This window comes from Microtus oregoni, unplaced genomic scaffold (genome assembly GCF_018167655.1).
Source record: "Microtus oregoni isolate MIOR12 unplaced genomic scaffold, Mior012 000020F_ref0000438, whole genome shotgun sequence".
NCBI classification, from domain to species: Eukaryota; Metazoa; Chordata; class Mammalia; order Rodentia; family Cricetidae; genus Microtus; species Microtus oregoni.
In genome coordinates, this window is record NW_024543079.1 from 21,105,307 (window position 1) to 21,128,645 (window position 23,339).

Here is a 23,339-nt window from a genome sequence, read left to right on the forward strand (position 1 = left end):
TGGAGTCAGAGAAGCTGTATAGAGATGAAGAGGACTCTGACCTTTGATGGTGAGAAAAGAAAGAAGAGAGACTAGGAACTGGAGGGAAAAGGGCAGAGTACAGGAGTGAGGATTGAGATGAGACCTTAGAGGTGGGGGAGAGAGAGAAGGGGAGTAGGAAAAGAGGATGGATATAGATGGGGGGGGAACAAATTTTTAAGTTGAGGCTGTGGTTGCAGGAGTCTCTGCCTGGTAGAATGCTTCGGAGGATGCAATCTAAAGCCAAGGTTCAGAAAAGCCTAAAAGATCCCAGGGGCTCACTGCACTAAGGACTAGAGCAGTGATACTGGCCAGAGGCAGGAGGAGGCCGGGGCAGCGCTGGGCCCCAGTTCCTTATGTCCAGGCAGAGGCCAAGTGAGCTGAGCCTGAGCCGTGCAGCCGGTGGCTCCTCTGTGTTGGGCTGTGGCTCTGTGAGGGGACAGGCCCTAGGAGGTTGAGGCTGGGATGGGCAGTCCGTGTAAGCTACCAAGCGCGTCTGTGGTCTTGCCGCCCGGGCTGGGGGGCTTCCTGTCGGCCCCTGTGGAGGAAGCACAGGAGCATCGGGTCACTGCCAAAAGTCTTGCAAGTGGAGCAGGACGCCATCAAGTCAATGCCTGGAAGAGTGGGGACGCTCACCCTTCCCTGTCACTTCAGAGAGCTATGCCTAAGTCAGGTTAGGCAAAGGTATCTCTTCACCAGGCGTTCACTCCAGATGATGACCATGGAGGCAAACCTTCCCCCTCTGCCCTGGATGCCAGGGGTAGTGTGGAGGTCTCCAGCTCCTGAGGAGACTTCAGAAGATGACTAACCGGTTCTGACTCTCGACGCTGCAAAAAGAGTCCTCCCGACCCCCATCCATCCATCCACTCCTGACCCCAGCGGGATGAGCAGGTGTCAGGACTGAAAGTGGGACGGGTGCAGAAAACGAGCCACCAAACATTCCTGGGGACCTCCAACAGGAACCAAGGTATTGCTTTAGGTAAGCAGCGGAATACTGCGGGCACAGCCCCTCCTGGGGTCTGTGGACCTCGGGATTAAGTGGCAGCGGGCTTGCCAGCAGATCAGGCGGTATTCTTGGCATTGCTCTATTATTTGGGGTTTTGGGAAGGGGCTCAAGTTTTGCTACTGGAAGCCAGAAAGTGACGCCACGATTGTGCAATCCTGTTTTTCCTTTCCCGGGAACTCGGTGCAGTCTTTCCCGCACCAGGAGACAAAAGCTAATGATCTCTAAAGGGGAGCGTTTTGGGTTTTCCTTCCCCTCCTGCCGTTACAAATCCTCCATGAACAACTCAATTCCATTCCGCGAGAGCGATCTCTTACTTGCCAGCTTTCCTCCAAGCCCCAGATATAAAAAATTGAGACTGTCCTATCTGAATGTGACAGTATACGGAGGGACACACACACACACACACACACACACACACACACACACACACGATTAGTGAAAGATTTTGAAGCTCTATAAAAGCTTTCCAGGACAAAACCCCAGGTTCTTCCCCATCTCTCACGAAGCAGTAATTTGGGCTTTTTTTTTTTTTCATCTCATCCACACACTTCAAAAGTGGGGAACTGTTTTAAAAACATCGGAGGAAGAGGAGAAGGAGGAGGAGGAGGATTCTCTGGCAAGAGTGAGTTACCTTAGAGATGAGTGGAAAAAAATAAACACCCTGGAGCCAGGAGAGGGATTCCACCCTACTTAGGCAAAACTCTCCTTAGCTTTCATCTCTGTCTCAGCCCCCTCCCCTTTTAGTCGTGAGTGTGTACCATTCTGGGGACCTCCAGCTAGGGTCACTTGGCATACTTTAATCTGTGGGACCGTGACTGTGGTGGACATCTTTAAAATACCAGAACAGTAAGGGCTTAGCACTGTGTGGCAGGACCAAGGGAGGCTCTGAACTCCACCAAGAGAGAAAATGGCTAGCAAGGAGTTCTATAATTTGCAAAAGCTGGCTAGTCATTCATGACACCATTCTCTTTTGGTATCCTGCAAGCCCTAACTTTGGATCAGCAATAATCAGAATAAAATTACAAATTCTCTTTAACAACTATAAATAGCAAATTTTCCTTGTGTGGGTTTTCTCACTGGAAGCCAGAAAATGACGCTCACAGATTTGATTTCCAAGTCTCACGCCCCCACCTCCTTTTTTTTTTTTTCTTAATCCCTCCTGGGAGCAATTTTAGAACCCTAAATGTTTGCTGGTTTCTGTGAATGTCTTTTGCCTTGAGAGGAGGTCATGGGGGACAGGGTGTCTGTCACCGGTGGGCAGGCAAGTTCTTGCTTGAAGAGCTTTAGGTGGATGTGAGTGTTTTTAAAAACCCACACCTCCTTATGTGAAGAGAATAAGGTTTCCTTACTTTTCTCAGTTCCCAATAATTAAAGTTCCCATTCCAGAGGGAAACAACATCATTTCTTGCCTGCATAGGAGGGAACCTTTCACCAAGAAAAGGCAGTAAATTGTGAAGCATAAGCTGATATTTGAGGCTCTAGGCTGAATAACCAGTAAGATGCCCATTTGAAGGTAACTGGAGGGACAATCCAGTGTAAATTGTATTCCGGGTAGGCATCAGATCATCAAAATAATTTGACTTAACTAAGTATTCATATTCATATGAACTCACTGTTTCCACAATTGTATCAAATAGTTAATTAAATATTATAAATCTGATATTATAAATTTTAAAAATGACCTTAAATTCATGAAGTAGCTTTCTCTGAAGACTCAATTGTTAATAAATTGTTGAAAGTAAATGGCACTGTATTGTAAACTTTGCCTCGACTTTTCAAAGACCATTTAGGAAGCAATCTCTAAAATCTGATCTTCTGCCCATGAGAAGAGTATAAAGTCACACCCACGGCAGTGTGTAATTCTCACGCTTCGAAAACAGGTGCTTAATGAACAATTCTTTTTACACACCCTGAACATAAATGGGTGCATGCCAGCCTGAAAAATCGTTTATCAAGATGGGTACGGATAATTCCTTTAACCAATTTTTTTTTCCAAAGGAACTTTGTGGGTCAGGACACTATCTTACTAATTTGGTGACCAACATAGCTTGGTTATAGGTTTTGAAAATGGGACATTTTATTGAAGGAAGCAGATAAGAGAGCCGCAGGGCAGGGATACAACAGCTAGCGAGATGTTCTGTTTCTAAAAGTTGTCTGATAAAGAAAATCAATCAGAAATAGAAATAAGCCAAAATACAGATCCCTGACAAAAGTTTACTACAGGATTTTAGAGTTAAGAACTCCTGTGATCACCTTTGGATCTCACCCACCACACTGCACCCCCTGTTTCTAATGTGGGGTAACGTGGGGCTGGAAGCACCCTCAGTACCAAGCGACCCTTCTGCAAATGGACTACTTCCCTCTGAAATCAAAGAACTCTTTATTTTCCTGTGTCTTCATTCCCCTTGGGCTCAATCCAGCAGAACCCACTTAAATTCGTGGCTATACTTATTTAGTTCAAGTAAGCCTGCTCAGTTGAGCTCTTTACATAATGTAGCAAATTTGATTCAAATATCAATATCAACAGTCCTGAGTTTCAGAGGGAGAAGTGGACGACCTGAGGGAAACCCCCACACTGCAGCCTTCAGCTATCCTTAAATGTAAGGCTATTGGGAGTTCATAATCTCAGGCTTTCAGAATTTGTTCTTGGATTTTCCTACAAATAAGTAAGTCGTATTATTCTATTATTTAAACAAAATTAAAATAAGTTATCCAACTCGGTCAGTTTTCTGCACTTGAATTTCTGAATAATTGGGCAAATGAGCATTATCTTAACATCCTAGGATATGAATGTTCTTTTAAAAAATATATAAAAATGCAAAAGCTGTTTTCTTCCTTTAGCTCACTTCTATGGATGGTACCCTAGTCTTCCCTTCCAGCACTCAGATGCTGTCACTCTGCCTCACCAAAACTTCATGGAAATAACTCTTTTTGTCTGGGAGTCACCATCATCAGCCTGGCTATGGGCACCAACCCCCACTGCCACCGCCTCTGGCCTTAGTAGGTGTGAGACAGATGAGGTAAAGTTTCTTTTCTTAGCCCAGAACAGCCACCTGGCCCATGCTGGCCTGACATGTGTATGACAGCCCCCTTCTCTGCTGAAGCTGAGGCATCCCCCCACCATCCTGATCGGAGCAGTGAAGCTTAAATTTTTTGGCAATCAAAACCAAAATATAGGCAGATTCATAACTGGCAGATTAAAGATCAGGTGAATTATTTCCCAAGTTCAGTGAAAAACCAGAACCCCGTGGACAGTGTGATTTAATCCATGCCGGTCCCACGGGTTGAATCTCTTAGTTGGCTTTTTAGGGAGCAGATTGCGGTGGGGGGTGGAGATGACGTTTTAAGTCACAGCGCCCTGGGAAAGAAACAACCTGAACTTCCGAAGACCAAAGATGAAACTTTTTTTTTTCATTTTCCCCACAGAATGCGCTGAAGAAAAAGAATCTAAGAAGAGACCAGAACCAAGGTTAAAAGGGAACTAGAAAGAAACAGATGGGCAGGGACCAACAGAGTCCAGGTGCGGAGGTCGGAGTGCCACTGGCAGGTATGCTGCTGTAGAAAGCAACATTTTGCAGGCTACACAAATGTGGACCTGGAGGGCGTTTTAGACCGTTCTTGGGATGGAGAACCTGAGGCCAGAGAGGAGCAATAACTTGACCAACGTAGCAAGAACTCCGGAATCGACCACACCTAAAATCGTGTTTACCCGCCCAACTTTCTTCCTTCTCTCTCAATAAAGTTAAAGGGAGCGGTTTTGGGGAGTCTCTCAGTCTTTCTGTGTCTTTTCTTAGGTACACCTGATAGAGATGAATCTGCCCTGCCGCAAGAAGCTGCATAGTTAACTCGGGTTTATTTCTAGTATTCTAGAGTTCCACCCCCCGCCCCTTCCCTCTCCACCCCTCTTTTCCTCTTTTCCTCTCCTCTCCTGTCACTCATTTTTCTCCCTCCCCTCTTCTCTCTCTTCTACCTCCCAGGCTCCTTTTCCCACTTCCTAACCCTTCCAGTATCCTGACTCCCAGATGGTGCCCCTCACCTTCTCGGCCGGGGTGTTTGAAGGTCATTGCTGCTGCAAGCTCCCCGCCGTGCACCGCCACACCAGCTCCGTGGGGCGCCAGCGGGGGTCCCTGGGTGGGTGGCCAGGGCGGGCCAGGGGAAAGGTAGCCGGCTGCTGGAGCGCTATATACACCGTGCTGGTTGGAAGCCGGGTAGGCGCAAGCAGGAAGGAAGCCACCCACTGCGGAAAGGCTGGAGGCCGACTGTGAATAGAGACAGACTGTCAGAAACCCGGCCGACTTCTCCAGCACAGGCCAAGTTTGACATGGATTCTGCGGTCCTGTCGCTTGTCTCTATTCTGGGACTCTTTAGCAAACCGATTTCTTAAAATCTACTCCAATGATATCAGCGCTAATAAAAAGCAAGGAGGTCGAGGTAGCTACCTTCAGGGTTTAGAGAAAGGGGGGCTTTCAGTCTCTCTCTTTTTTTTAAATCACAAGACAAGCCAGTCTTCTTCTCTCGGAAGTCAGGCGGCTGTAAACTAGGACCTTGGGACTTGAGGACAGCAATTAGCCACTGAAGATGATCACTGCCCAGATTTCTTGAAGCTTGCCTGTCTCTCTGTCTCCCTCCCGCAACCTTTCCTCTGCCCCCCGGGTCACCTCCTGTCCCTTATTCTGATTACCTGAGTGTATTTAATGTCTGCCTCCAAGGCAGGTTTCTCGAGCCCGTTCACTGCTGACGAGGCGGCGGGGAAAGCAGCACGGTTCACACCCGCCCAGTCTTCCATCTTGGGGGAGTAGGCAGCGCTTTCGCCCCCAGCCAGGGCCCCTGCAGGAACGCAGATGCAGTGGAAGCCTGTGAAGACCTCCAGCCAGATTTTTACAGAAGAGCCAAGGACCCAATGAGAAGCCATGAGTGTTGCCAGATACCCCTCCTGCACCCTGCACCTACCCGGGGGTGCCACAAACTCCCAAGACCTTTCTTTGGAGGTACAGGGGTGGCAGGGCCCAGCATTTCACTTTCATTCAGAGCAGAAACGACAGAGCCTGCCCTTCACTTTCCCCCAACCCTTGGCCCGCTTCCTACGAAAATATATAAGCACGAGCGGGGATCAACCGGCTGTTTCTACACTGCTCAAAAGTGACAACCAGAAAGATCCAAATTCAATGCAACTTCTGGAAAATTGTGTAAGCCTCTGGATGTCTTGATTATCATCTAAAGGTCTAAGAGTTCATTTTGGCCTGGGACAACCTCTAGGGACATTCTTGATCTCCCAAATGAGGCGACAACTCGACCTCCACCAGGCACAGAGCTGTTCCCAGTTCAGGTGTGTGTCCCCAGCCAAGGGAAGAGTCTAGATGCCCGCACAGGCGTGGTAGTCACCTCCCAAGCACCTGCCTCCTGCTGCTCCTTGGGAAGTGGCCTTGTCGGTGCTATTGTTATTCTGGTTTAGAGCCACCCAGAGAAACGGTGTGTGAGGCCTGGGAAATCCGTCCCACGCCTGGGCTAAGCCGTTTTTGTTCCTCGGCTTGCTTCTCCTAGACTGCTTACTGTAGTCCGGAGTCTGCTAGCATAGCACTAGCTGCTTGGGAAAGGCTACTGTTGCTTCTAGAAAATACCCACATATATATATATCGTCCTAAGCAGGGCACCAAAGTTGACTGAAATTTCTGGCCTTTTCCATCCAACAGAAACTACCATTTAACTGAATTTTAATGACAATCAAAGCACAAATCCCAGTGACTGTCCCTGAAGAGAATGGGGCACCGTTACCACATCTAAGGACAGGACGTGAAAGGCCTCTGAACCTGACAGAGATCTGAGCCATACTTACAAGGAAAAACTGATCACACCACAGGCTCTTTCTATTTTACTCAAAAGAGCTTCTGGGCCTGCTTAGGCTCTCGAAGGAACCTGAAAGCTAGAGAAAGGGTCCTGCAGAATGTCCCGAGCGGTTTGTTTGGCATAGATTTGGGCGATAGGCATTTGCATTCTTTTTTGCAAGAATTTAAAAGTGCAATTTCAAGCCTCCGATTTTGTGGTCTGCGTCTGCTCTTCTGTTTGGGAAATATTTTCCATATTTGTCATAAAAAGTTCAAGATGTCCGAAGACTCCCACAGAAGGTTCTGGACCCCCAGCTTCTGTGACCAGTGCTGAACTATTCTCTAAGCCAAAATCAGTCCTAGGAGAAGGGCATGCACCCTCCCCCTCGCTCATCTGCCCGCTCCCAATTCTACCCCTTTGTAGATAATTACAGAAGACAACATGACTGACCTGTTTGCTCCATAAACGTCCGGATGCCCAGGATGTTGCTGACTGAATGTGCGGAGGGCCATGAACGCGGGATGCTGACGTGGCCCGCTGAGCCAGGGACCCCGGGATGACTGCCCATCTTAGTGCCCGTGGGTGACACTGGGCTGGGGTACGGGTATTGGTAAATATGATTGTAGGGCAGCGCAGGCTGCGGCGGAGGCTGCTTACTTGGTTCGAAGGGACCTGGCTGCGCCAGGCTGCCAATCTTGTTTCGCAGGATGCGACTAATGGAGCTCACAGAAGGCACGTTGTACTTGTCACAGACACCATCAGCCAAGAGCCGGTCACGAATCTCCCAGGCAAAGATGCCAGGGTCCCCCTGCTTGTAGTCCCGGATGTGCTTCACTACGTTGGGGGTGGTGACTCGGGGTTTGCTACCCCCAATAGCCCCGGGAAGGATGGAGCCGGTCTCGTTATAGCGCGCCAGGATCTTGCTCACGCAACCATGCGAGACCCGCAGTTGCCTACTGATGTCACAGGGTCGGATACCCAGCTGTGCTAGCTCCACGATGCGCAAGCGGATGGCATTGGGCAGAGGACGGCCGTTGACGAACACGCCACCGAGCTGGTTCACTTCGCCGTACGTCTGCTCTGCGGATGCGCCGGATAGACGTGAGCAGGCAGGGAAGAAAACACCGGCGGGTTAGCCAAGGGTGTCCTCGAGGGCCAATGCCCTGCATCCTAGCGCGACTCTAAGATAACCTGCAGGTCCACCCCTACCCCTGACAGCTCAGATTTTGAGAGAAAAGGGGGGTACATGCTGGCTAGAGTCAGGACCAGAGGCAAACATTGTGCGCTTCAGCCCCCCCTGCCCTCTCGCTACTTTGGTGGCGTCTTCACCTCCTCCCCAACTTAAGAGACTGTCCCCTCGGGGACGTCAGAGAACGCGGCTCCTGAGGGCACAGAACCATTTTGCCCAAGGAAAGAGGATCATCGGGAACGAAGGGAAACAGAGAGTCTGAACACAGCTCCTCACCCGCCCGCGTCCTGCCTTAGGCTCGCCCCTTACCCATCGCGCGCGGGCCGGCCAGCTGTCTGGCGCCGGAGCGGCGGGGGCTGGGCCCGGCGCAGTCCGGGAGAGCTCGGGCGCCGCCACGGCCGGAGAGGCATAGAGGGAGGGCGCGCGCGAGCCGAGGGCCGCGGCGGCTGGAGACGCGCTGTGAGCCGCTGCCCAGCGCGCCACCCGCCCCGGGGCCCACCGCCGCAGCCGCCGCCGCCCGCTCCCAGGACACTCTCCAGGCCCGCGACCCCAGGCCCAAGGTGAACTTCATCCGATTGGGAGAAATTCGTCTGACCGGGAAGCTGTGGGGTGCGAGAATCAATTTGACGTGTCCTCCACGTCAATCTCTGCAGTCACGCCGGAGACTCACGAATTGGCAGCTCATTGGTTCCCGTCACCGCGCCCTAGCGTTCCCCCTCCCCGCCCAGAAACTCTACCCCTCCTCCTAGCTCCTGGCTTCACCCCTCAGCCTTTCTCCACCCCCTCCGGAACCCATCCTGCCCCACTCTCCCCCCCCCCCCCAACACACACCAGGAACACACACCATCCCAAACCTAGCTGAGCCAGATCCTAGGACCATCCAATTTTCGTTGCCTTTTGGCTCCTCTCTAACATACTTTAGGGATGGTGGGAAAGTCATTTCACATCGATCATACAATTAGTTTCATAATCGCCTCTACCACCATTACTAATAACATTTCGGAATCCTTGATCCTGGCAAGGTGTTTTAGTATGTGGGTGTCTCCATCACCTGCTGTCCTGAGCAGAAAGAAGTAAGAGACAAGCTGGGTGGATGCAGCACTCAGGGAACCGCCAAGATGAAAAGAAACCGGAGGTCCAGCTCGGTTGGGATCCCTGGGAGAGATGGTTCACGGTGGCTTCCAGAGCTGACTCTCCCATATCTCATTTCTGCCTTACTCTGTCCATTTTGTTCTCAAGAAATTCTAATAGCAACAGTGCCTTTAAAAATAGGAGGTGATTTCAGTGACCCGAGGGGCACATTCTGTCTCTAATGACAAAGCCCACCCACCAAAACTCATTCCTCCCTAAGAACTGACATGGGGGCAGGCAGGAAAGAGTCAGGCTTGCTGCTTCCAGGCCCCCAACAATCTGGCAATCTGAAAAGGGCCCAGTGACTGCTGAGATGCTGTCCTAAATCCGGACAGTTCCTTCCAGGCTATGGAGTCCCAAACTCCTCCATCTTCATAAGTCCGCCCTTGTCTTTCCTCATCTCCCTTGGCTCTGTTAAACCACCCAGCAGCCTTTCACACTGCGCTTGAGTCTTTGGCTCTAGTATATAAAACTAACTCTTCTACTCTGCGTCAGTACACAGGTCTAGGCTTCCCAGCTGGCTTTGATTGCTGCAGCAATTCCAAAGGAAGCAACAGGGCGGGGTGGTGGGGTATCCTGGAGTTTTGCGCCTGAACTGGTGTCTGGGGGCTAAGACCTGGAAGTCTCCAGGTGAGACCAGTGAGAACTTTGGGCTGATCACAAAACAGCAGGAAAGAGGGCCTGGTGGCAACAATTCCTGGAACTTCCAAGGAGAAATCAAGAAAATGCCTCTCTTCACCAGCGCATGTCTCTCCATAGACTCTAGCTCTTCAGAGTAGCCTGGAAACTCCTCACTGCACAAGAGCAAAGCCTCTGTTCAAGGTTCCCGCAGACTGACTCTATCAGCATAGCTTTGGGAGCCCCTGACCCCTTTCCTTCCTCATTTTCTGGAGGGGAAGCAACTTTGATGGACCTCAATCAACCTATACAAATATGTGTTAGAAGGACCTGAGCCATATATTCTGGGCTCTCCAGGGGAATTGAACAACACCCAGTAGACTAGGGTGGAAGTCATGGCAGACATACACACACACAGAGAGAGAGAGAGAGAGAGAGAGAGAGAGAGAGAGAGAGAGAGAGAGAGTCAAAAGAATTGAAGACACTTCTTTATCTAGCAGCCCATAGAACACAGTGCAGCTCCAGGCCCTAAGAGTCTCAGAGAGGTTTGTTTGGATGTGGAAGAGATTTAGGGGATCAGAGCACCCTAGAAGGTGCCCCCCAGATAATCTCACTTGGAATACCAGGCCTGTCCAGAACAGAGCAACCTTCCATTAAAAATCTAGGTGGCCATGCTGGGCACGGGAGCTTTTGTCTTGCAGGGGGGAGGGGGCAACAAGCAAAGGAAGATGACTGCACAGGGCAGTTCTCTGAGGCTTTAGGGTGTCAGGATACCTCACCTTCAGTTCTCTCTAGATGGTTTGAGATCTGATACCCTCTAATCTAGAGGCTCGTTCCCAGGATCTCTAGACTCTAAAGGTTCATTTCCAGAATTTCAAGACAGGCAAAGGATACCAAAAAATGTGTGGTCGTCCATCGTGGACTCTCCCAGATGTGAAAAACAGGGCTTCTATCCCTGAACCCAGTGCATCTCAGAAATTCATCAGAGTAGCTAAAGGTTGCATGTGGGACGCCGGTAGGCATTATCAATGAGAAGGTAAAGCTAGCCTGGCCACTATGAAAGCTGCATCAAGCCAACTATCGGTGTGTAAGGTTGCTCAGTAGGCGCGCTTCATTAGCAAGAAGTGCTATCCAGCCAGCCCCAAACTCCCTAGGGAAAGGCGGTTCCGGTGGTGCTGGAGAGGAGAAAGTAGGAAGGTGGAGGGTTCGCACTTGGGGTCGGGTTGGTGCGGGGGGAGCTCTCGGTCTTACAGAACCTGCCAGCCTTCCTTCTTCAGGATTCCCTCTCCAACAGCCAGCTATGCCCGTCTGGAATACACAGCGGTCCATCCAGCTAGGCTTCGGAAAAACCTTACAGTTTGTCGCCCCCTGTCGGGTCGGGTCCCGGCTTGGCTGCGCAGGTTCCCGCGCGGCAGGCTGGTTGAGGTGGCTGAAAGATTGGACCGCAGAAAGCCAAGTGTCTCCTCAACCTTCCGGGTTGCAGTTTGGTCATCTCCACTGTTCCGGGGCAGCTAATGGTGCATGAGGCGTGTTCAGAGGTAAGAAAGCTCGTAGATTCCGCATTTGAGCTTGGGAAAACAGTATTGCCTATGCTAAACTCAGCATGCAACGAAGTGGGCGGTGGTTTCCAGGAGCGCGGAAATCTTCGGGCTGGAGAACCCAGCGCAGTGAAAGCCTTGTCCACCTGGTGCTGGATGCACACAGGGAAAGAGGACCAAGGTGAGAGTCTTCAAACAATCCTAAGACCTGGCCTAGGTATCCCAAGGCTCGGAAAGTAGACAAGGCCAGCAAGTTAAAGAGGAGGCCATACAAAAAAGTTATTATCTTTCTGGAGACTGGGGACTGGCTGCTGAGAAAGTGGCTAGGAAATATTCTGCCCATTTATCACCAGAGCCGTGAATGCAGGACCGGAATGTTCAGGCTGAGTGAATCAGTCTCCCTACATCACTTCTCGGCCTCATCTTGATGTTTGATGGGATTGTGTGGGGGTAGTTATTTGGGTACAAACGATGCGTGCAACAGGCTTATTGTTCCCCAGGACCCACGTATTTCAAGGTCTCCAAGAGAAAACTAAACAAGCGATGAAGTCCGATTCTGGCCCCGCATTTTATTCTACGGATAAAAGAAATTCCCGGAGCAGAGCATACTCGTTGCGTTCGAAGAGAAGCCTGGACTAGCCTGGGTTGAACCTGGTGCTTGGCTTTCCAGCCATCCTGACAGCCAGCCAGGAACTGGTCGATGTGGATTTCGCAGCGACGTCGGTCTCTCTTAGCTCAGGCCCTGCATTGTCGCTGCTGCATGAACACCCACCGGGCAGTGCATTGCCCAGCTCGAAATTAAAGTCAAACAAACGGAATCTCTTTTCTTTTAATATTTGCTTTTTTAAAAAGACAATGCAAATTGCAGAATGCTTTGTGTAGGACTCTTAAGCGCAGCCTACCTTTCTCTACAAAGACAATTTTACAAAGGACAACTTTACCACTAAAAAACACTTAAAATAAGAAAATAGATTTATTTGTTACTGTTTTTAAGTATGAGATATGGCCAGATGAAAAAAAAGAGTCTGAAAAAGAAAGAAAGAAAGAAAGAAAGAAAGGAAGGAAGGAAGGAAGACGGAAGAAGGGTTGCGAATTGTGGGGGCCCGCCTGAACTGGAAACTAACTCGCAGGAAGCGGGTGCATGCAGACAGCAACGAAGCTACACCGAAAGTGACTGAGGTGGGAAGGAGGGACTGGGGAGAAGGGGAAGCTCACAGATTAATGATGTCAGCGGTCAGGTCAACCTGAGGCCTGTGCCCCTTCCCCACTGCGAGCCTGTGGCACCTCAGCACCTACTTTCCCAGCTAGAAGGCACACTTCCCAACCCCCAAAGAGTAAGGAGCCCGAGGCAGTGCCAGCAAGCACAAAAACCAGCCCTGACAACAGCAAGCTCCATCTCCCGCAGTTCCTACATTGACAGATTCCCCAGGCTGGTTTTCACCTGGCCTGCTAGCAACTGCCGGCTCCCTCTACCTCTGCTAGCCTGGAAAAGTCGGGGCAGCAGGCCTGAGTCGACAGAAACTGTTTCAAGCAAGTTTGGCCGCTCACAGTGTCCCTGAAAATGCAGGATGAGAGAAACGAAGAAAAGAAAAATATTTTTCCAGGCTCTTCAAATGAAAGGAGTAAATAAGAACAGGTAATTATTTTGCAAATAAAACAGCCTTGGATCCTCTGTTAGGTTCAGAGAGCGGAGGGGAAATAGCAGAAAATAAATTTGGTGTTCAAGTCCATTAGAAACAAACAGGGGGAAATTGGGCATGACCAGCGAAGATCTAAGAAACTTCTTGCTTTGAAATGTAGGGACCTAACTACTGTATTTGTCATTTAGCTTTCAGTTTCAGAGGTTGCATTTGGGTGATAAAAAATAAACCATGAAAGTCAATAGTGTTTTCACGGGAGAGGGAGAGTTTCTCTGAGCTTTTGAAGGAGCCATTGTTCTTGGTTTACATAAAGCCTAACCTGACCAAAATCCTGAGTTCTTATTGTATGCCTCCCCAACTTCCCTGGCAATGGGCAAGTCACATGAGCCTCAGTTAACCTTTGTGTGAAGTTACCCACATTGTACAATTAGGTTTATTTCATCTCATCACACACACACACACACACACACACACACACCACTTACACCAAATTACAGAAGGTTCAAGGCATGGTCAAAACTCCACCTTTGCAGAGATCTCTCAAAAATGTTTATATGTCGGTGCTAAAAATCTAAACAGCAACATTAAAATTGGAAACATTGGGGGAACCTCAGCTATGCATGGGGCATATCTTCTGAGTACTTGGGAAAGCTCCTGAAAGCGGGGGAATCAAAGGATAGCCATGGGAGGGGAGTATAAAGGAAAAACGTGTCCTTTACAAAGGGAACGGAGTGGGGGGTGGTGTGCCAGTGTTGGAAAGGTCCTCTTAAAAAGCAGGGGTGTACCAGGGTCTCCTTCTACCTAAAGGATGCTCCTGCTGATGAGACTGGCTCAGCTGCAGAGACTGACATGTGAGCCGCATCCACACTGGCCCTACCTAATAGGAAACAGCTTGAAGTGTGCGTCTGTGAACTCAAGGGCAGTGCTTTAGAGATTTCTACTTCTGCACAGACTTAGAACAGAGGGTGGACGTGGGAACTGGAAGTGACTTATTGGAGCCTCCTGTCTAAATTAGGACAGTGACTGCCAGACCTCATTTGCTTGGATTTCTTGGATTTCTTATTAGACATCAGTCTTCTCCCTTCTTCAGCACAGAGAGGATCATTTATGCACACACTGGAAACGTGGTAGTTAGGTTTGCAGAGTGATTGCTGTCATCATTTCCCCACAGGACACTAAACCTTCAGGAGGATACTGCTCCTCTTCGGTGACCTATTTCTCCCATAATTAGCATAATGATTCATAATTAGAAGGCCATTGTTTTATTTCTATAGACACATAGCACCAGGAAGCATTGCTATAAGGAAATAAAGCCTTTGCTATGAGGTTATAGAACAGTTTCCTTAGTGTTAGCTCGGAAGTCTTAAAGCCCCCTCTGCAATTGCATAGTCTCACCAACCCAAGCTCTTCTTCCCGTTCATTGAATTCTTCATATGCACACCTCTGTAATCTCTTCCCACATGGAATCATTTTCCTTGACCAGAAATCAGAGTCTTTTATGGTGAGGTTTCTCTAGGGTACAGAAGGGATTTTTGACATAACTTTTTACTGCTTGTCTGCCCCATTCCTTCAAACAGATCACTATTTGTTATCTTTTTTTCTAGAACGGTTACACCATCCCCGTGATGCTACATATACATACACACGTTCGTACACATATATTTATGTATATCTAAAGTATCTCCGCTGTTCAGTGATGGTTTTAATTTTCCTCTCCCTCCCCCTGGTGTATGGGCTATGGAGTTTTATTGAAGACCTGTAGTGCCTCCGGTTTTGATTTAGTGTTTTGGAGTTTGTGATCTCATTGCCCAGTATGGAAAATATTAGACAGGGTTTGCAGATTGTACACAGGAAAAGACCTGCATCACCATTGTGGGGTGAGTGCCCTTCTCCAGTTCTGAAACAACACACTCACACAGCTGGCTCGAGCCAGAGGGTAGGAAGTCATCAAATACAGACTCCTTCAGCCTCTGCAAAGGGTTTTAGAAAAACTACCAAATCTCCACAGTGCTAGAATCACCAAGGCACTCTAGACTGTGTTGACACCCAGCGGGTGTGGTTTGATTTGAAATGCTTGGGGCTGCAGCCTGGAAATCGGAGTTTTAAGGAAACATTTAGGTGGTTTTCAGGTGTATTTCAATTCAAGACCATGCTTTTGGAGGAAGATGGAGGGAAGGATTATGCCATGAAGCGTCGTCTTGCTCTATAGCAAGGTTCTGAGAGGTGGAACAAAAGGGTGGAAGCCATTTGGCCCTCTTCATGCCAATGCCCTATGAGGACACTTAAATATAAGTTCAAATCCTTGTTTGAAACGGCCTTCTTATGGATTTTGTTTCTATGGTACTCTGACCCTCTTGGAAACAGCAGGGCAGGGACCATGCCTCTCAGTCTCTGCTGGCTGCTCAGGTCTCTGTCTTTAAGGATCCCTGTCTTCCCACCCTGGGCCACGTGATCCCGGGATCCTGGCTAAGTATACACATATGCAGAGTGCCCTAAGTTAGCTCAGGAGTCTTGACACAGCTTTGCCTGAAAGGACGCTGGGAAATGAATGATAAGCACCCCACAACGGGGAGCGGAAGTAATTGGATCATCCAAGAAGCTGGGAGCTTACCTTAACATCTAACATGGCTTCAACAAAAGGCACATGGCATAGCAAGACAGCACAGCCCTCAAGCTTCTGAGTCATCTGAGAAATACTGACTCTTCTAAAAGCTTGATGTAATTTTACAGTTTTGTTTACGGTCATAATTGTTGCTCCTGTGCTGTGCACCTTAGGGAGAAGAAGGGAGTTTTTCCATGGTGGCAGCGGCAGGCTGCATGTGTGCTGGGGAATGATACAGACTTGGATAATGGTGGAACAGTCTGTGGGTATCTTGGCTAAGGAGTGGAAGTATGGAAAAGCCCCCCCCCCAAAAAAATGCATTATAAATCTCTGAAGTCTCAGAAATAAAAACCAATAACCATTTGCTTTTATTAGGTTCACTGGGTGATGTTAAGATTCAAGCTACTTTTAACTCTTTTTTCTTTTTTAAATTGTCTTAGGAGCTTTGTATATTACAAACTACAAGTATCATTTCATGTTCGTTTTTTTTTTCCATTTCTGTTTTGTGATGTTTTTATCTTTGTTTGCTTTCTGCAGCAAACTACTGAGTCCTCTCTGGCCTTGAGCTCTCGGTCTTTCTGAGTCTCAGATAGGCACCAGCACCCACCATGAGCTTTCCTTCAATTTTGTGAACAAGTTCCAACAAAGTCCTCGAGTGACTGTCACTACAAAACTTTCGACTTTGAAAGCACAGGACTGCATGCAGTGATTTAAAAAATCCTTTCTAACTGCAAAATGTAAACCACTAGTGAACCTAAAAGGATAAAGATGATAATTCAGCTGGAGCTTGGGGTATTATTTAGTGTCTGGGTTTGGAACCCATAACCGTGAGCATGCTAGGCAAGCATTCCACCACTGAGCTATACGCACAGCTCTTGTGTGTATGTGTGTGTGTGTGATTTAAAACATTACATAGACATCTGTTGAGGAGATCTATAGAATTATATATTTTATAAACTCTATTAATTATTTCAAGTATTCTGCAAAAATTCTAGATGTTCATATGCTTTGATAAAATTGTAATAATTGCAATAGGATCATAGGAAAAATAGTTTAAAGATATATGGAAATTGTTAAAATAATAACAACATCAAAAATAAAATGCCCTTAAAATTGTTTGAGGTTTCTCAATAACAAGTAGAAGCTGAAGACTGGCGGCTGTCTTCAAATGCCCCGACAGAGGCTAGCAGGGCTGCAAAGTGGTGGGTTGCAAGAGCAGATACGATCCGCTGAGAAAATGAGCTTTGACAGGACTCCCAGGCAAAGTGAGTTAATATCCGCCAGCCTGGGACAAACTCCGAATCTGTATTATTACCTCTTGACAGGGCGACAGAAAAAGGGTTTGCCCCCCTCTCGTGGGGCGCATCAGAGGGTGCTGTCCATTCCATTTTATGTAATAATACCTCTAGTTGAGCCAAACTCTCTTTAGTTTAATCTCTCTTCTGCAATTAGGTCACACAGAATGTAACTTAGGTCGTGTGAAGCGGGGCTGCTGGGTGCAGCATGTGGGGGACATGTGTTCATGTGTTCGCGTTTGCAATGTCAGCCGACTGATTTGAGCAGAGCGAATCTGTCACTTTCATGTTAGTTTCTCTTTAAACTGGAGCATAGGTAACCCTGCAAGACTGGCTGTGGAACTGACTGGAGCTGTCACGCAGCAGAGCTTCAATTTGGATGAATAGCCTTAGATGGGATGTGATGGCGTTATAGTACAACTCCGGGCTTAAGGTTCGTGGGTCATGGAATTGGAGGCTGAATTGTACTGGCCTCGTTATGCCTCCAGAGGATCTCTTTGCATTTAAGCTGATGGAAAATTTGGGGGGGGTGGCCAGAGGTGACTGATGATTATGCATGGCAAAAGTGTGTTGGGGTGTGGAAGGGGGGTTGGGGTGAGATATATGGGTGTGCCTGCACCATGGTGGAGCTCAAACACTCTTTCCCTTTAAAGCTTAAGATCAGTGAGTTCAAACAGCACATACACCTTAAGCAGAATATTGACAGCCTTGGGCGTCTATGACCATCTGTTGGATGCTCAGGGGATGATTTGCTGATAGAAATGTTTATAAAGAAAGCTGCATCGTAATGTGCCTTGTGGAGAAGTTGGCTTTAAAGCGTTTCCTAACTTTTCATTTACTTGCTGTAGCCCTTCACGGGGCTGGTTCAGCGCACTGAAATGACATCATGGGAAGACAGAATACAGCATCTCCTTTTAAACAATAAATGGCGGAAGCATCGCCCTGCCTTCGGTAGAGTGAAAACTGAGGATGGAGGAAAGTCTCTGCTTGCCCAGAATTTTCCAGTAACATGGGAGAGTTTTAGTTTGCTTTTTGTAACTCTTTCTTGTTGGCTAGACATGTTGGGACCTAATCTAATCAGGAACTGCAGGCTGCTCTGGCTTTGCCCAGTGTCATATCAAGCTCTGTCCGGTGATTTTACTTCTATGTTTATTTCTATATATTTATAAGAAAGAGAGTTCGCCAGTAGGAAGCCTACGCCATTGGCTAAACAATTGTAACTGATAATAAGCCTCAGAGTGGTTATATCTAAGTGGGCTGCCAGGACCTGGTGGGTGGAGAGAGACCTGTCCAGTGGGGCCACCAGATGGAGAAAAATCTCCATCTACATACTTCAATATTTATTCTCTTGCTTTTTTGCCCTAAGCAAGCCCCTCGCTTCCTTCTTTGCCCTTCAAACATGTTCTGCCACCAGGAACTCCCTTGGGGTCTCAGTCCCTGGGCTCAGTCCCCAGAGAACCAAGCTTAGGTCTCAGGGACTCTTGCTTCTAGCAGCCTCCGGCATTCTACCTGGTGTTCCTGACTGAGAATGAGATTTAACTCTCCCTCTTTCATGAATTACCACTCCCCCCTAAAACTTACATCGTTCTTCAATTGCTCCACATTTTTTAACTCTTCGCCATTTCAAGAAATGCCTTAAATCCACAGTTTTAGCTAAGTGGCATCTTCTATAACAAAACGACTATAGCGTTAGGACAAGCATCACAGTAATCCCTGACGTCTCACCAGCTAGGAAGATTCTCATGGCCTCCATGGATTGGGGTGCACTGCAGTGGATACTGTCAAGCACTGTCCAAATCTCGCACCCAGTACTAGTATGCTCCTTGCTATGGGCTAAGAACATAGGCATTTCTGTTAACAATTCACATAGGAGGCTAAAGAGTCAATGTGCCCAAGAAAATACTTCTCCCACATCCACTAATGCTCACTGTGAGGGTCTAAAAGCCTGTGCGGCAGGATTGAAGAACAACTTGGAAAGGTCATCCCAGTGTCAGAGCACCAAGTGACTTTGCAGTGACTACAATATCATCCTTCTTGTCCTCCTAGTCAGTTCAGCACCATGTCTCTCTTGGGTATGGGTCCCAAGAAGCTGGGCTGAGTCTGTAGGCTGTGAACACTGTCTGCTTTGCCAACCATGTGAATTTGTTTTGGGGGTGGGGGCTTCTTTGCTGCAAGGATGAAGACGCAAGCATAAGTCATTGCTGCAGAATCATAAGCTTTGAAGCCAGGATGGCCCCTAGTAGTTCCTCTTTGTCCTGGCTGGGAGACATGTTCTAAGCAGGTGGGGGTTCTCGCTGAAATAAAATGAGTTGGCTTGTGGTGTCCAAAGGGGAAGGGGGACCTGGAGGGGGCTGGCTTGTAGTGACCATTATCAGATTAACATTTAGGCTCTTAGACTCAGAGAAACCAAAGAAAGGCACCAAGTACAAAGGTGTCAGGGCTCTAGGACAAATGCAGAGATCTTAAAATGTGGTCTGGCTTTGTTTCCAACAAGGGCAAATTTTTGAAATGGAAATACACAGGACCTCCAAGGCACTCCACAAATTAGAACATGGAACAAGAACCATGTTGGTGGCCTTGTACCAAGTCTACAAAACAGCTTCATTGAGCAAATTAATCAAGCAGTTTTGATTACAAGGGAAGCCTATCTACTGAGGGGAAAATGATTTTCAGGCCCTTTTGGCGGCTGTGTTAACTTGTAACTCGTTTGAGCAAGCAGAAGAAAGTTCTTTCTATAGGCAGCACATGACCTGTGAGACAAGAATCGGAGAAGCAGGTTTTGCTCTTGAGGACTTCCTGCTCTGGTTGCCTGCTCCTGAAACTAGACTTGCAGATTTTGCTGGCACTTATCAAGGGGTGGAGGGGGCTTCCAGCCATGGGAACACTCATTTCTCTGGCGTCCCAGTTTCACCTAATGGTTTTGGAAAAGAATGTTATTTTTATATCAAAGCATGTATAGATTCTTCCGAGCATAGGAAGTCATATTTTTTTGTCTTTATCTATTAGAAGGACAAAATAGAATGTGTCAATACCACCCTAGCTACCTGAAGTCTCTGCTAAGCTCCCATTCTGTAGTGTCAAGGCGTATGCCCTTGGGTGTCAAGAGAGGCGCGATGGTGGAAAACTTTGAACTGCTCTGTCAACTCTGTAAGCAGAGCACATCAGAGTAAACACAAGATGTAGGTGTCAAGAGGGATGCTGTGACGAGAGACTTTGAAGTGTCCTGTCAGCTCCACCAGCAGAGCCCATCAGAGGTGGGAGGACCATAGGCCATGGCAGGTGGGTGCTTGTATCCCAGATGGACCTTGAAGAGCGAGTGGGTGGATGCCAACAAGTGGCAGTCCAGAGGGCAAAGGAGGAGCAGTAAGTGCCTCTTCTCTCAAGGAGAAAAAGTGCTGAGCCAACGTGGAATCACGGGAAAGATATGACTGGGAAGTCAAACACTTGGCTTGGGAGGGGAGCACAGAGGGGTGACAGAGGAAGCAGGAAAGAAGGCTGAAGACCTTGTAAAGGGAGGCCAGAAAGACAGGCCAGGGGAGCTGCTACTGGATAGAGGGGCTGAGAGACTTAAGTGCTCCAGGCCCAGAAGCTGATATCAGTCCAGAAGCTGACCTGGCTGAAGATGACTCCAGCCCCACCTCCCTCATCCCAGAGCCTTCTTAATTCTGCATCTCAGTTTTCTGTCCTAGAATTCATTTCTCGGGGACATTCGAGGACCAAAACTGCTAAGGAAGATAAGGTGTTTAGCACAATGCCAGCTGCACAGCAAGCGCTCAGTAAGCTATCGTCCTTGTATCATTCTAAACAACAGATCATTGTTGTTAGAATGTAATGTCCTGTTGTATCATTGTGCAGTTTTCAACACTAAATAAGAAGACTGTGAGAAATTAAGAGGGAGCCAGACGAGCTGGAGCTGAGGATGGCAGAAGAGAAAGATGCCCTGGCAGGAGTTCTGTTTGGTCAGTTGGAAAACGATCTCAATTATTCACTAAGGCAGAAATCCTGCAGGCCATAGCTTGCTGGCCTCCTTCGTATTTATCCCAGGAGAATAGCCAGGCCTCATGTTTTAAAAACATCCCCTTAGAGTGAAGCTTGTACTTTCAGAATACTCTCCTTCCTTGGCCTACTTCTATCCTACAAACAGCCTGGGGAACAGTCACAGGGAAGCAAAGACCACTTGGGGGAATCCCTTTGTTCACCTTCAGCTTTCACAGGCATGAGCTTCTCCACCACCAAACGTGCCTTCCAGTTGTCAGCCCCACACCGAGAACCCGAGATGCGGAGAGGGAAAGGCTGAGCCCAGACTACAGACTGTGTGAGTGTGGCGTCAGCCCTGCAATGTTCTGAGTGCTGTTTTCAGACCTGCTGTAAGACTTTGATCCTGCTATCTACAGACCCTTGACCTACAGTTCTCCCTGCTCAGTCTCCTCTCTCACTTTCCTTCTTCCCCCTCCATCACCATCTCTTCTGTTGTCCAGGAGACACTGGCTGGACCGCGTATACTTGAGATTTCCCCTCCCTTGGGCATCATCCCTCATCCACATGATTGAAAGTAGCCTCTCTTCCATCCCTCCCCCTTTCCTTACTCTCTAAGATGTGATGGCTCAGCTTTCTTTTTTTTTTCAAAAATGTTATTTTATTTATTGGTGTGTGTTCATGATTTTGTGTGATAGCCCCACTGTGCCGCAGCCCACATATGGAAGTCAGAGAGCCGCTTTCTGGAGGCTGACCCTCCTTCTACCACAGGTTTTTGTTATTATGTTCATGTCGGCAGGCTTGTTCAGCAAGTGCTTCTACTCGCTGTTCCGTCTTGCCTGCACCCAATCTCATTGAATCTTGTAATTCTCTATCTTTTCCATTCAGGCCTTCTTTGAGCCCATGACCAGAACAATGTAATTGTCCCCAATATCTCCTTATTTCTTGCATTTCTATCCTTCAGTGATCTTTGGTGCACCTGTTGGTTCCCAACCTTATGTCACACTGCTGTTTCTCCCCCAAAGCCTGGTGGTTCTGTACTTTCTCTGTACACAGTCCCTCAAATGCTGCAGGTCCCCTCGGGGCCCGGAAGAATGGAGAATGACTGAACCGAACAAAATTTGCTTCATACTTAAATTAGTCAGAAGGGACAAAGAGGGTCACTTCATTCTAATCAGAGAACAAATCAGTCAAGAAGACCATCCTAAACTTATATGCACCAAACTCTGGTACACCCAATTTTATAAAGATAGTACAACTAGAATTAAAGATACAGATTATTATTAATCTATTACTAGTAGGTGATTTCAACACCCCAGTTTATCCAATGGAAAGGTTGTCTGGATAAAAAGAGAAAAATGTCAGAATTAATTGACATCATACAGCAAATGAACTGCAGAATAGTCCACCAAACATGAGAGAATACACATTTTTCTCAGAAGCACTTGGAAACTTTTCTCAAATAGTCCATATCCTGGACAAAAAAAACCAAATCTTTACAAAATCAATAAGGCTGAAATTAACCCTTATAACTTATTTGAACACAATGCAGTGAAACTTAAAATTAATAGCAAAAAAATCTCTAGTAAATACTCAAGCTAGTGTTGTATAAGCTTTATTTAAACTCTCTCAGTTGTCTTTGACTTTGCTTAAGACGATTTTTTTCCATGTAGACCTTCTAAGCCCCTAAGAGTTTCAGTGATAGACTGGGGAGATAGCTCACATGGTAGGGTGCTTAGCTAGCTTATATGGGTTCCATCTCCAACACCACATCAACAGATTATAGTGGCATTAACCTGTATTCCCAGCATTCATTATTAAAAGTAGAGGGATCAGAAGTTTAAGGTCACCCTCTGATATAGTGAGTTTGTTGGCCAGCCTAGGCTACATGAGACCCTGTCATAAAAAGAAAAACAATACCAATTAGAATGGGCTATTTGTTTATCCATTTGCTGGAGTCTGCATTTTACATGATGCCTAGGCAAACTCCTTCCTTTCATGATGCATCTGCCTCCCGTGCACCCCTCAGGCATTTTTCTGACTTTTCATTTTCCACGGTGTGTTGCAGTTAATCCAAGTATGTGGTGTGAGGTGTGGATCTCTCTTTCACCAAGGCCTTCGAGGAAACAGAATCACTAGCCTGCACCAGTAGCATAAATCCTGCTGACCCATATCATTTCTCCCGTGTGGACAGTGATTACACACAGCTTCAATCTAAACGCCATTTGACCGTGCTATTCTCCAGGTAACACTTTCAGTACTCCTCCATCTCTATTCCGCAGGAGTTGTGGTCAAATCTTATACAGATGGCCTGTGATCAGTGTCGTTGTAGAAGAAGAGAAGTCCCCATCTCTCAGCTCTGGTCACTGGGTCATTCTGCACAAGAAGGAATGCTGACCTTCTCTAGACCACCAAGCTGCTTTAAGCAGGGAGCAGAAATAAGAGAATCAAATTATCAACAGTCACTGTGCCATTTGTAACCAAGTCTTCCTGTGTGTGACACT

General features: G+C 47.6%; 1 protein-coding gene across 1 annotated transcript; it reads right to left on the reverse strand.

Moving 5' to 3' along the window:
• Positions 1-464: 464 nt before the first annotated feature.
• Pax1 (paired box 1) lies at positions 465-8,607 on the reverse strand. The gene is made up of 5 exons (XM_041671013.1): positions 8,346-8,607; positions 7,298-7,927; positions 5,706-5,851; positions 5,061-5,283; positions 465-556 (listed from the first exon to the last, which is right to left on the reverse strand). Exons 1-5 carry the CDS (start codon positions 8,605-8,607, stop codon positions 465-467), a joined length of 1,353 nt encoding a protein of 450 aa, XP_041526947.1.
• Positions 8,608-23,339: the final 14,732 nt, after the last annotated feature.

Bases quoted from the DNA above. Each gene is read 5' to 3' on its own strand.
- Pax1 (XM_041671013.1), bottom strand. From the start codon at position 8,607: ATGAAGTTCACCTTGGGCCTGGGGTCGCGGGCCTGGAGAGTGTCCTGG. The intron at 5,852-7,297 runs GTCAGTCATGTT...GCGTTCCTGCAG, and splicing joins GACGTTTATGGAGCAAACAG to GGGCCCTGGCTGGGGGCGAA. The intron at 557-5,060 runs GTGAGGGGCACC...CTTCCTCCACAG, and splicing joins CAAACACCCCGGCCGAGAAG to GGGCCGACAGGAAGCCCCCC.